This window comes from Pseudophryne corroboree, chromosome 3 (genome assembly GCF_028390025.1).
Source record: "Pseudophryne corroboree isolate aPseCor3 chromosome 3, aPseCor3.hap2, whole genome shotgun sequence".
Lineage (NCBI taxonomy): Eukaryota > Metazoa > Chordata > Amphibia > Anura > Myobatrachidae > Pseudophryne > Pseudophryne corroboree.
This window is the reverse complement of record NC_086446.1, coordinates 486,804,000-486,817,186: the sequence shown is the minus strand read 5'-3', so window position 1 is coordinate 486,817,186 and position 13,187 is coordinate 486,804,000. Positions and strand designations below refer to the sequence as shown.

At 48.1% G+C, this 13,187-nt stretch overlaps 1 protein-coding gene across 2 annotated transcripts in view; it reads right to left on the bottom strand.

The window, feature by feature from the left end:
* Positions 1 to 11,299, bottom strand: part of ZNF207 (zinc finger protein 207) — a 29,631-nt gene extending 18,332 nt beyond the window's left edge. The window contains exons 1-4 of one of the 2 annotated variants that reach the window (XM_063960901.1): positions 11,123 to 11,299; positions 9,899 to 10,025; positions 9,684 to 9,822; positions 9,416 to 9,580 (exon numbers count right to left, since the gene is read on the bottom strand). In XM_063960901.1, the coding sequence (XP_063816971.1) occupies positions 9,416 to 9,580; positions 9,684 to 9,822; positions 9,899 to 10,025; positions 11,123 to 11,163 (472 nt within the window). In that variant the 5' untranslated portion in view covers positions 11,164 to 11,299. The remainder of the gene's footprint in view (positions 1 to 9,415; positions 9,581 to 9,683; positions 9,823 to 9,898; positions 10,026 to 11,122) is intronic. The other variant, XM_063960902.1, reaches the window with a different exon arrangement.
* Between the last annotated feature and the right edge of the window lie 1,888 nt (positions 11,300 to 13,187).

Genomic DNA, 13,187 nt, shown 5'->3' with positions numbered 1-13,187 from the left:
CATAACACGTCTTACTGTACAAACAGTGAACAAAATCCAGTATTTGGCTGACCACAGTCATGATTCAGATTTGGTGCAGTCTTTAGGATAAAATCATTATAAACAGTTATGATATAAATAATAGTAAAGTAAGAGAAGTGAGAGCTGCCTAACCGCTCAGTACCTGAACCACCCGTGGAGGCCATGACTGGGCTTCTCTGCTAAGCACCGTCCCGCTTCCATGTGCAGACAGAGGCTGCAGTCAGCTCTGCTGAAAAAATAAAAATATATTCTGTAGGTAGTCCGCACGTGGCTGAGAGGGTGCTCTTTTTAGAGAGGACCGACACGCCAGTAGCTGCGTGTAGCAGCTTCCACTATCCCGGACCCACGCCTTTTGGAAGGGGGGGAAGGGATGTGGATAAAGTATAAAAAAGAAAAATCAAAAAGAAAATAAAACCTTGAAGTTTTCTGTGGAACCGACATCCACTAGTACCTTCCCGACTGGAGGCATAGAAAAATACTGAAGTCTATGGGAGTATGGAGGGGGTAACCAGTTACTAATTTAAATATTTAAATGTGCCATTCCCGGCTACGCCCGGACCATATCCCAAGAGTACTTCAGTGACCCCTAGTGGATGAAAAAGAAAGGTTTGGCGACAACCCACGCCTTTCACACCAAGCAATGTAGATATGCCATACTCTGTGATAAATTCGAGAGGTGACTGGTTTCCTAGCCCGAAGCATAGTTCTTACCACTGCCCGAGAAACCTTTAGCTTTTAAAATGCTGGATTCAAGAACCATGCCGTCAAAGCCAGACTATTTAAATTGTGGCGGTAACAAGGTCCTTGTAGAAGTAGAATGGGTCGCAGAGGTAGACTGAACGGTTCCTTGGTCACCATGCTGCAGAGAAGTGTACCACTGACGAGGCCAGTCTGGCAATACACGAATGACCGGGAGACCTCTCTGGATGCAATGAAGTAGGCGCGGTATCAAGGGAATTGGCGGGAACACATATCCCAGTTGAAAATGCCACAGAGCTGTCAGGGTATCGATCAGCGCTGCTTGAGGATCCCAAGTTAGTGAGCCGTGCCGAGGTAGCTTTCAGTCGAGACGAGACGCCATGAGGTCGATGTCCCCCACAGACACCAGGGTCAGAAAGACTTCTTGGTGAAGTTCCCATTCTCCCGGATGGATTGTGCGACGGCTTAAGAAGTCTGCTTCCCAGTTTTCGACTCCTGGAATGTGAACTATAGGAGATGGTTGGAATCCACCGCTCCATCCACTGGAGAATATGGGCGACCAAGGTCATCCGGTACGCAGACGCCACAGCGGTGGCTTACATAAACAAGGCGGAACTCGCAGCTGGAGAGCCATGAAGGACATGGCTCTCCAGCTGCGAGTTCAGCCTTGTTTGTTTATGTAAGCCATTGTGGCGTTTTCTGATTGAATGCGTACCGGATGACCTTGGACGCTGGTTTGTACCTGAAGCAGAGCATACAGAATTGCTCTCAACTCCAAGATGTTGATTGGTAACTTCAATTCTTGACCGTTCCAGAGTCCCTGGAAGGGCCGAGATTGAAACCCTGCTCCCCAACTGGTGTGGCTGGCGTCCATGGTGACCATCATTAAAGACCAAACCGTGAACGTTGCCCCCTTGGTTAGAATGGGACTGTGAAGCCACCAATGGAGAGACTTGTCTGGACAGCCGGCACAATTGCAAGTCCAGATGTGGTCCCGTTTGAATCCAACAGCCAAGAATATTAGCCTGAAGGGACAGAGCATGGAATCTGGCATATGGTACTGCATCGAAGGGTCGCTACCATCTTGCCCAACATTTGCATACACCTGAGAACCGAGACCCTCGGTAATTGTAATAAAGAGCATACTCTGGATTGTAGATCCTGAACTTTGACCCAAGGTAGACAAACCTGACTTTGTGTCTAACAGGAGACCTAGAAACGTGTGTAGTATGGCTGACCGGCGGTCTCCTGCATTGAGAACAGGCAAAATAAGCAGCAGAGCCTGCTTTCCCGTTAGCAGATTTGTCTGGCTTATTGGCCATACTGCTGTATTAAACTCACAAGTGTCCTAATAAGGAAGCACTTAGTAGCTGAATAAGCCAAATCTGTAAACTCCACTTGCACAATGTCTGAAAGATATAAAACCCCTGTATAATAATAATAATAATAATAATAATATTTTTTTAAAAAGGAGGGTAGGGGGGGAGAAAGAGTATACTAGCAGAGGAAAATATCTAGCCCCACTACTGTAATAATAAGAATTTACTTACCGATAATTCTATTTCTCGGAGTCCGTAGTGGATGCTGGGGTTCCTGAAAGGACCATGGGGGGACAGCGGCTCCGCAGGAGACAGGGCACAAAAGTAAAGCTTTTCCGATCAGGTGGTGTGCACTGGCTCCTCCCCCCATGACCCTCCTCCAGACTCCAGCCAGGTACTGTGCCCGGACGAGCGTACACAATAAGGGAGGAATTTTGAATCCCGGGTAAGACTCATACCAGCCACACCAATCACACCGTACAACTTGTGATCTAAACCCAGTTAACAGTATGATAACAAAAGGAGCCTCTGAAAGACGGCTTCCTACAACAATAACCCGATTTTTGTAACAATAACTATGTACAAGTATTGCAGAATAATCCGCACTTGGGATGGGCGCCCAGCATCCACTACGGACTCCGAGAAATAGAATTATCGGTAAGTAAATTCTTATTTTCTCTATCGTCCTAGTGGATGCTGGGGTTCCTGAAAGGACCATGGGGATTATACCAAAGCTCCCAAACGGGCGGGAGAGTGCGGATGACTCTGCAGCACCGAATGAGAGAACTCCAGGTCCTCTTTTTGCCAGGGTATCAAATTTGTAGAATTTTACAAACGTGTTCTCCCCCGACCACGTAGCTGCTCGGCAGAGTTGTAATGCCGAGACCCCTCGGGCAGCCGCCCAAGATGAGCCCACCTTCCTTGTGGAATGGGCATTTACATATTTTTTGCTGTGGCAAGCCTGCCACAGAATGTGCAAGCTGAATTGTACTACAAATCCAACGAGCAATAGTCTGCTTAGAAGCAGGAGCACCCAGCTTGTTGGGTGCATACAGGATAAACAGCAAGTCAGATTTCCTGACTCCAGCCGACCTGGAAACTATATTTTCAGGGCCCTGACAACATCCAGCAACTTGGAATCCTCCAAGTCCCTAGTAGCCGCAGGTACCACAATAAGCTGGTTCAGGTGAAACGCTGACACCACCTTAGGGAGAAACTGGGGACGAGTCCACAGCTTTGCTCTGTCCGAATGGACAATCAGATATGGCTTTGTGAGATAAAGCCGCCAATTCTGACACTCGCCTGGCCGAGGCCAGGACCAACAGCATGGTCGCTTTCCATGTGAGATATATCAAATCCACAGATTTGAGTTGTTTAAACCAATGTGATTTTAGGAATCCCAAACTACGTTGAGATCGCCCAGTGCCACTGGAGACATCAAAAGGGGGTTGTATATGCAGTACTCCCTTAACAACTTCTGGACTTCAGGAACTGAAGCCAATTTCTTTCTGGAAGAAAATCGACCGGTCGAAATTTGAACCTTAATGGACCCCAATTTGAGACCCATATACACTCCTGTTTGCAGGAAATGTAGGAATTAACCTAGTTGAAATTCTTCCGTGGAGCCTTCCTGGCCTCACACCATGGAACACATTTTCACCTAAGCAGTGATAATGTTGTGCGGTCACCTCCTTCCTGGCTCTGACCAGGGTAGGGATGACCTCTTCCGGAATGCCTTTTTCCCTTAGGATCCGGCGTTCACCCGTCAACGCGGCTGCGGTAAGTCATGGAACAGACATGATTCTTGCTGAATCAAGATCCTTTCTAGTATCTCTTGAAGTTCCGGGTACCAAGTTCTTCTTGGCCAAACCGGAGCCACGAGTATAGTTCTTACTCCTCTCCTTCCTATCATTCTCCCTACACTGGGTATGAAAGGCAGAGGAGGGAACACATACACCGACTGGTACACCCACGGTGTTACCAGAGCGTCCCAGCTATTGCCTGAGGGTCTCTAGACCTGGCGCTTCATGTGGGACTCCATCATAACCACCTTTGGTCTTTCCCAACGGTTTACAAACATGTGGAAACTTCCAGATGAAGTTCCCACTTTTCCGGGTGGAATTCATTCATGCTGAGGAAATCTTCCTAGTTGTCCACTCCCGGAATGAACACTGCTGACAGTGTTATCACATGATTTTTCGCCCAGCGAAGAATCCTTGCTGTCATTGCCCTCCTGCTTCTTGTGCCGCCCCGTCTGTTTACGTGGGCGACTGCCATGATGATGTCCTACTGGATCAGCACCGGTTGACTTTGAAGCAGAGGTCTTCCTAGGCTCAGAGCATCGTAAATTGCCCTTAGCTCCAGTATATTCATGTGGAGAGAAATCTCCAGACTTGACCACACTTCCTTGGAAATTTCTTCCCTGTGTGACTGTTCCCCAGCCTCTCAGGCTGGCATCCGTGGTCACCAGAACACAGTCCTGAATGCTGAATGTGCTGCCCTCTAGAAGATGAGCACTCTGCAGCCCCCACAGAAGAGACACCCTTGTCCTTGGAGACAGGGTTATCCGCTGATGCATCTGAAGATGCGATCCGGACCATTCGTCCCGCAAATCCCCCTGAAAAGTTTTTGCGTGAGATCTGCCGAATGGAATCGCTTCGTAAGAAGCCACCATTTTTCCCAGGACTCCTGTGCATTGATGCACTGATACTTGGCCTGGTTTTAGGAGGTTTCTGACTAGGTCGGATAACTCCCTGGCTTTCCCCTCCAGGAGAAAATACCTCTTTCTGGACTATGCCCAGAATCATTCCTAGGAACAGCAGACGTATCATCGGAAAACAGCTGCGATTTTTGGAATATTTAGAATCCACTCGTGCTGTCGTAGAACTACTTTAGATAGTGCTCTTCCGACCTCCAACTGTTCTCTGGAAACTTGCCCCTTTCAGGATATCGTCCAAGTAAGGGATAATTAAGATGCCTTTCTTCTTTTAAGAATCATCTTTTCGGCCATTACCTTGGTAAAGGCCCGGGGTGCCGTGGATAATTCAACGGCAGCGTCTGAAACGGATATTGACAGTTCTGTATCACGAACCAGAGGTACCCTTGTTGAGAAGGGCAAATTTGGACATGGAGGTAATCCGTGATGTCCAGGGACACCATATAGTCCCCTTTTTTCCGGTTCTCTATCACTGCTCTGAGTGACTCCATCTTGATTTGAACCTTTTTATGTAAGTGTTCAAAGATTTCAGATTTAGACTATGTCTCACCAAGCCGTCTGGCTTCAGTACCACAATATAGTGTGGAAGACATACCCTTTTCCTTGTTGTAGGAGGGGTACTTTGATTATCACCTGCTGGAAATACAGCTTGTGAATTTTTTCCCAATACTGCCTCCCTGTCGGAGGGAGCCGTTGGTAAAGCAGGCTTCAGGAACCTGCGAGGAAAAAATGTCTCGACTCTCCAATCTGTACCCCTGGGATAATACTTGTACGATCTAGGGGTCAACTTGCGAGTGATCCCACTGCGCGCTGAGACTCTTGAGACTACCCCCCCACCTCACCTGAGTCCGCTTGCACGGCCCCAGCGTCACGCTGAGGACTTGGCAGACGCGCTGGAGGGCTTCTTTTCCTGGGAAGGGGCTGCCTGCTGCAGTCTACTTCCCTTTCCTCTATGTCTGGGCAGATATGACTGGCCTTTTGCCCGCTTGCCCACATGGGAAACGGAAGGATTGAGGCTGAAAAGACAGTGTCTTTTTCTGCTGAGATGTAACTTGGGGTAAAAAGGTTGGATTTCCCAGCTGTAGCCGTGGCCCCCAGGTCCGATGGACCGACCCCAAATAACTCCTTCCCTTTATACGGCAATACTTCCATGTGCCGTATGGGATCTGTATCACCTGACCACTGTCGTGTCCATGACATCTTCTGGGAGATATGGACAACGCACTTATCTTGATGCCAGAGTGCAAATATCCCTCTGTGCATCTCGCATACATATATATAGAATGCATCCTATTAAATGCTCTATATCAATAAAATATTTTTAGTCAGGGAATTCGACCAAGCCAACCCAGCACTGCATCTCCAGGCTGATGGCGATCGCTGGTCGCAGTATAACCACCGTATGTGTGTATATACTTTTTAGGATATTTTTCCAGCTGCCTATCAGCTGGCTCCTTGAGGGCGGCCGTATCTGGAGACGGTAACGCCACTTGATAAGCGTGTGAGCGCCTTATCCACCCTAAGGGGTGTTTCCCAACGCGCCCTAACTTCTGGCGGGAAAGGGTATAACGCCAATATTTGCTATCGGGGTAAACCCACGCATCATCACACACTTCATTTTATTTTATCTGATTCAGGAAAAACTACAGGTAGTTTTTTCACTCCCACATAATACCCTTTTTTGTGGTACTTGTAGTATCAGAAATATGTAACACCTCCTTCATTGCCCTTAACGTGTGGCCCTAATGAGGAATACGTTTGTTTATTCACCGTCGACACTGGATTCAGTGTCCGTGTCTGTGTCGACCGACTGAGGTAATTGGGCGTTTTTTTAAAAACCCCTGACGGTGTTTCTGAGACGCCTGGACCGGAACTAATTGTTTGTCGGCCGTCTCATGTCGTCAACCGACCTTGCAGCGTGTTGACATTCTCACGTAATTCCCTAAATAAGCCATCCATTCCGGTGTCGACTCCCTAGAGAGTGACATCACCATTACAGGCAATTTCTCCGCCTCCTCCAACATCGTCCTCATACATGTCGACACACACGTACCGACACACAGCACACACACCTGGAATGCTCTGACAGAGGACAGGACCCCACTAGCCCTTTGGAGAGACAGAGGGAGAGTTTGCCAGCACACACCAAAAAACGCTATAATTACATAGGGACAACCTTATATAAGTGTTTCTCCCTAATAGCATCTTTATATATATATATATATATATTTATATCGCCAATTAGTGCCCCCCTCTCTGTTTAAACCCTGTTTCTGTAGTGCAGTGCAGGGGAGAGCCTGGGAGCCTTCTCTCCAGCCTTTCTGTGAGAGAAAAAATGGAGCTGTGTGCTGAGGAAATAGGCCCCGCCCCTTTTCCGGCGGGCTCGTCTCCCGCTCTTTAGTGAAGTTTGGCAGGGGTTAAATATCTCCATATAGCCTCTGGGGGCTATATGTGAGGTATTTTTAGCCAGTATATAGGTTTACATTTGCCTCCCAGGGCGCCCCCCCCCAGCGCCCTGCACCCTCAGTGACAGCGTGTGAAGTGTGCTGAGAGGAAAATGGCGCACAGCTGCAGTGCTGTGCGCTACCTTTAGAAGACTGTCAGAGTCTTCAGCCGCCGATTCTGGACCTCTTCTAACTTCAGCATCTGCAAGGGGGCCGGCGGCGCGGCTCCGGTGACCATCCAGGCTGTACCTGTGATCGTCCCTCTGGAGCTGATGTCCAGTAGCCAAGAAGCCAATCCATCCTGCACGCAGGTGAGTTCACTTCTTCTCCCCTCAGTCCCTCGTTGCAGTGATCCTGTTGCCAGCAGGACTCACTGTAAAATAAAAAACCTAAGCTAAACTTTCTCTAAGCAGCTCTTTAGGAGAGCCACCTAGAATTGCACCCTTCTCGGCCGGGCACAAAAATCTAACTGGAGTCTGGAGGAGGGTCATGGGGGGAGGAGCCAGTGCACACCACCTGATCGGAAAAGCTTTACTTTTGTGCCCTGTCTCCTGCGGAGCCGCTGTCCCCCCATGGTCCTTTCAGGAACCCCAGCATCCACTAGGACGATAGAGAAAAAAGTAGTAAATAACATCCAATACTTGCAGTCAGCTGATCCCTGCCTGACAGGGCGAGAAGCTGAGGTGTGTGTTATCCGGAGCGCAGCATCCCCCGCTGAGTGAATTCAGCGTGGAGAAAATGGCACCCATATGACAAGCCCATCCCCACAGACTGAGGTGAGCGGCGCCGTACAATCCTCTGTGCGGGAGACGTTTGTTTCACTGCCGCGGCTGGGCGGTCCCCTTCAGGAAGGGGAACTAAGCCCTAACACTGAGCTAGACGGAAGCAGTGTCCCGCATCAGCAAACATGCGCCCAGGGAATTGTCCAGCTGCTCTTGTAAGACAGCGGTTAGTGCCCCCCAGCGTGCGCGCGCACACATACACACACACACACAAAGAGAACCCTGTCAGAAACATCAGTCATAGCGTGCTCCTCACAGTCCATCCAGCCAGTAACACAATTTATATTTAAGGAGGGAGAATTAACAGCCCAACACTGGTAGACAGGTTGTGGCTGCCGGTAATTTCCTACCTGACCTTAGCCTCCTTGGAGCATCAGTCCACAAAGGGAGCACCAGTGACCACAGTATGGTGGCTTCCCCAGAGGCTGCAGAGTGGGGAACCTCTAACTAACCAATCCCACTCACTGTAAACAGGACTTAGTATATGCCCCGAAACTAAATCAAGCAAAATAAAATGTAACTAAAAACTATAGCAAGGAAACTATGCCTGCACTCTCCAGGCACAAAACTAAAACAGAGGTAATTTGTTGGTCAGGCTGAAGATGGGAGGGGTTAGAGGGGGGAGGAGTTAGCTTTTATAGGTTCTGTGCCAAACTCCCTTCCTATACACTAACGCATCAGTAAGTGCGCAGTGTCCCCCAGATGAACGAGAGAGAATTATTATATATTGTTTAAAAATAAATATCCTATACAGTATGAACAATGATACATTGTACTTTTCCCCATATCAGACTATGTATATGATGACTTATAATTGCGCAAATCTTTACATATTATTAAGTGGTATCTATTATATTTGGGTTATTTGTGACCCAGTTATAACATATGTTTACAAGCAGTAGTGGTTTAAGTTACTGTTTCCATTATAATTCGTATCAATCATAAATTAATAGTGCCAGGCCATAGTATTTAGTCCGTGTACATGCTATACCATCAGATTGAAAGGGCCCTACACAGACTGGGCGACCTGCTGCCGAGCTGTCCGACCGCCGATATGGCAGACGGGCGACCCAGCGGCTGGGGGGGGGGGGGAGTTGGACTGGGAGAGTGAAGTTTCTTCACTCGCCCTGTCCCCCGGCGCCATAGCAATGCATGCTAATATGAACAATCTCATCCATATTGGCCTGCATGCATAAGCGACGGGGCACCAACAATGAACGGGCCGCGCACCATTCACCGTTGGTGCCTACACACTGCACGATATGATCGAGTTCTCGTTCATTAATGAACAGGAACGTTCATATCATGCATTGTTATCTGCCAGTGTGTGGGGCCCTTAAACACTTGCAGAAGAAGAGGGCATATATAACAGCAATGTCGCATTTATCAAAATAAGGACACCTTCCTCCCAACCCACTATTACTGAATTATTACCTGGTGGCATGCCTGGAGCGCCTACTAAGTTATGGAGACCTGGCTGACCCATTGCAGGCATGTACCCCTGCTGAGGCTGCATTTGCGGTGGAAATGAAGTTGAGGGCACAGAATCATCATCATCGTCATAATCCGAATCATCCTGTTTCTTCTTTTGTCCATCTCCTGAGGAAGACAACGGTTCATGTGAAAAAAATTCAAAAAGTGCAAGAAGAAAAAACCCACCAGTATAAGTTTTGGTTAAACACCTGCTTTAAACCACAAGTACCTTGTGTTTTCTGTTCCAATAATCTCCTCCTCTCCTCCATATCTTTCTCAGGAATTCCTTCCATGCCATAAATTTCCAGTTCAATGTCTGTCCTGCCAGGGATGGCATTTGGTACAGCATCAATCGTCTCTTTATGTACCTACAATGAGAGTCAATTATTAGGTGGTGTCCAAGATTATTATTGCCAATTCAATTTACTGATACCAACAAATTACCTGCATACAATGGATAGCTAGACCTGGGCCAGTGTACAGTTTCTTATGGCAGATGTGACACTTAAAATGTTTAGCCTTCTGGTGTTGGATGAGAATCTTCTCGTCATCAAAGTCTCTGTTGCAATACCTGGTGAGCAGTTAAAGACTATACAGACTAGAAACAGTAACATTATTTTAGATTCTAATCTCATATGACTGGAGAACATGTATTACCTTCAATACAATCACGCACACTATCAAGCAGCCAGATTAAAAAAAAAAAAAAAAATCAGGAAAGAGCAATTCTTTATGAAAATTCCCATTTCTAGAATTTAACTTGCCCCAAAAAAAATCTTCCAAATAGGGATGGACATCAGAAATCTATGGTTAGTATTCTTATTCTCCTTTATTTATATGGTGCCACAAGGGTTCCGCAGCACCCAGTTACCGGAGTACAAAAATAATCAAAACAGGAAACAGTTAACAACAATATAGGACAAGTACACTGGAATAAGTATCAGGTGGAAGATGACTGCTGGATTTGGTGCAGTTGAAGATTATTAAAGTGAGAGAAAGGATAAGCATATGATGAGGGAAGAAGGCCCTGCTTGTGAGAGCTTACATTCTAAAGTATCCATTGATGTTCCCGATTCAACTGAAGTACATTTTCTATTGAACAGCAGATTTGTAATGGTTGCCAACCATCAGGTGCCGTTTCCGATGACTGTTTAAATTCACAGAAGTGGTGTACGCAGATCATGATACATGCACATATGCAAAGCTGCGTCTGCTCATACACACAGTATAACCATACGATGGTTATATTGGAATGGCCAGCATCGCATTTTTTTTCTTATTTAATGTCGGACTTCCAATGCCCAGCTCTACTTCCAAATCACATTACCACATAGCATGAACCAAAAAAATGCATGCGTATAAAAGAAAATGTCACATAATTCATTGTATTCACTACAACTGAAAGCAGCACTACTAGCTAGTAAAAGGCCAGAGCCCAAAATCCACTCCGACCTACACAGCCAGCACTGGAGGTGTAATCCTCCAAGAACATGTATATAGGCCATGTACTAGAATGATGTCATACTGTATATACACAGACGGGCTGCATTGTACACACACATTATACGTGGGCGCACATATTACGTTACACATACACACACTAACGACCCCAATCGGGCCCGGCCACGGTATATGCGGTACGCATGACGCCGTATGAGCAAAGGATACCAGCACCAAGGCTTCAGCTGCTTCTTCTTCTTCCGACCCATGACGAGTATCGGTCTGAGCGGGGATGTCAGGAACGGAGCGGCGCACAGAAACCTGCTACAAGGAGCAACCACAAAGAGACGAAAAGATGGCGCCGACTAGTACACACAGTACACGCCACCCCCTCCTCCCAGAATGCAAGGCGCATCGGGCGGGAACCAACCAGGCACACCCACTAGGGAGGAGCCCGGATATGATGCGCCATCTTTAGTGAGGGATAATATTCGTCCTTCAGATTATTTTGGTATTTATTTGCCCTTCATAGATACATAATTTACTATGTGTGGGCTCTAAGCAGGCCCGCAAATCATCCATTCACTGTCCAATAAGGAGTAAATATTGGCAACACAGAAATAGATGGTGTCTGTATTCAATTAGCCATGGGACTTACCACTGGAGAATATTACTAACTTTGAGCTTTAACTTCAACTTTAATGGGCCTTACACACTGGCCAATTTGCCGCCGAGGTGCCCGGCGGCCGATACGGACGACGGATGACTCGACGGCAGGGGCGAGGGGGAGGGGGTGGGGGAAATGAAGCTTCTCCACTCCCTGACATCACCCGGCCCCATAGCCTTGCATGCTAATATAGACGATATTGCCCATATTTGCTTGCAGATATAAACGAGCCGGCACCAACGATGAATGACCGTGGGGCGGTGCATCGTTCAACGTTGATGCCTACACACTGAAAGATATGAACAATTTAATAGTTCATATAGGCCGCACACATCCTTAAGCCAATTTCCTCTTGCAGTAACCCTACAGCATACTTACCTACTCTCCCGAAAGCTGCAGGAGGCTCCCGTTTTTTGGGGTAGCCCCCGCACCCCCTGAAGAGTGGGCAGGTCTTCCGCATCCTGCTCGCTTCTTAGTGATGCAAGCAGGATGGAGATAACCTCCCGCATTCGCGGGTCCGTCGGGTGGAGAAGGGGTTAAAATGACGCAAATCGCGTCATATTAGCCCCACCCCCTTCCCGCAGACCCGCGAATCGCAGTATTTCCTGATGTGGGGGCGGGGCTTAGTGATGTCACAGTCCGGCCCTGCCCCCTGAAGACACCTGCTGCGTCTCCTCTACTGGCTTCTCCCGGAGAGGAGACTTACAATGTAGGTAAGTATGCCCTACAGCTTCTCACGTATTAATTAGTGATGTGAGGCTCCTACCTTTTCCGCACATCTCTGATCAAAACTCACCCACTTTCCAACAGTATATACTGCTGCACCTGTGTATCAGTGACATTTAGCGAGGTCATTGGCTGGGGAGGCACTGAGATTTATATATATTTCTGCTGCGGGGTACACTGGGCTCCACAAGTCTGGACAATGGGGTGTAGAGTAGGATCTTGATCCGAGGCACCAACAGACTCAAAGCTTTGACTGTTCCCAGAATGCACAGCGCCGCCTCCTATATCACCCCGCCTCCCAGCACAGGAGCTCAGTTTTGTAAGTTGGTGCTGCAGTAAGCAGGCACTTAACAGAGGGGCTACTCCAAGCAGCCCTGAGAAAAGCTTTTTATGAGGTAAAAAGTGAAGACTTCAAGGGCAGCAGCTGTGGTAAATGTCTTGTGACATTCACTGCTTGCAGCTCCAGCTCTCCCCAGCGGCGCTGTACACTCCCGAGCCCTGGTTGCCGGGTACCTACAGCAGAGGCTCCGGTTTTCTTCATGTTAGACACACACAGCTGGGGATCTCCGGGATCGCGTGGCCGCGCTTCGGGAGGTGGTAAGTGGGTCCCGCTCGCGGGACCCGGTCTTTATCGCGATCCGGCGCGGTCAGTGGGAGGCGGGCCGCGTGCGCTGGCGGTGGACACTGTGGCAGTACAGGCGATCCCACTAGATCTCCAGGGCATGGGCGCAGGTCGGGTTTTCTCTATAAACCACTTATTATATCGCCCACAATACCCAGTGGTTTTGCCAGCAAGGGGGATAAGGCTTAGACCTGAAGCCCCTCCCCCAGCCCCAGGGCGCCATTTCCCGCAAATGTTCCCGCCCTGGAGCTGCATATCTGTCTTTTCCTCACTCCCAG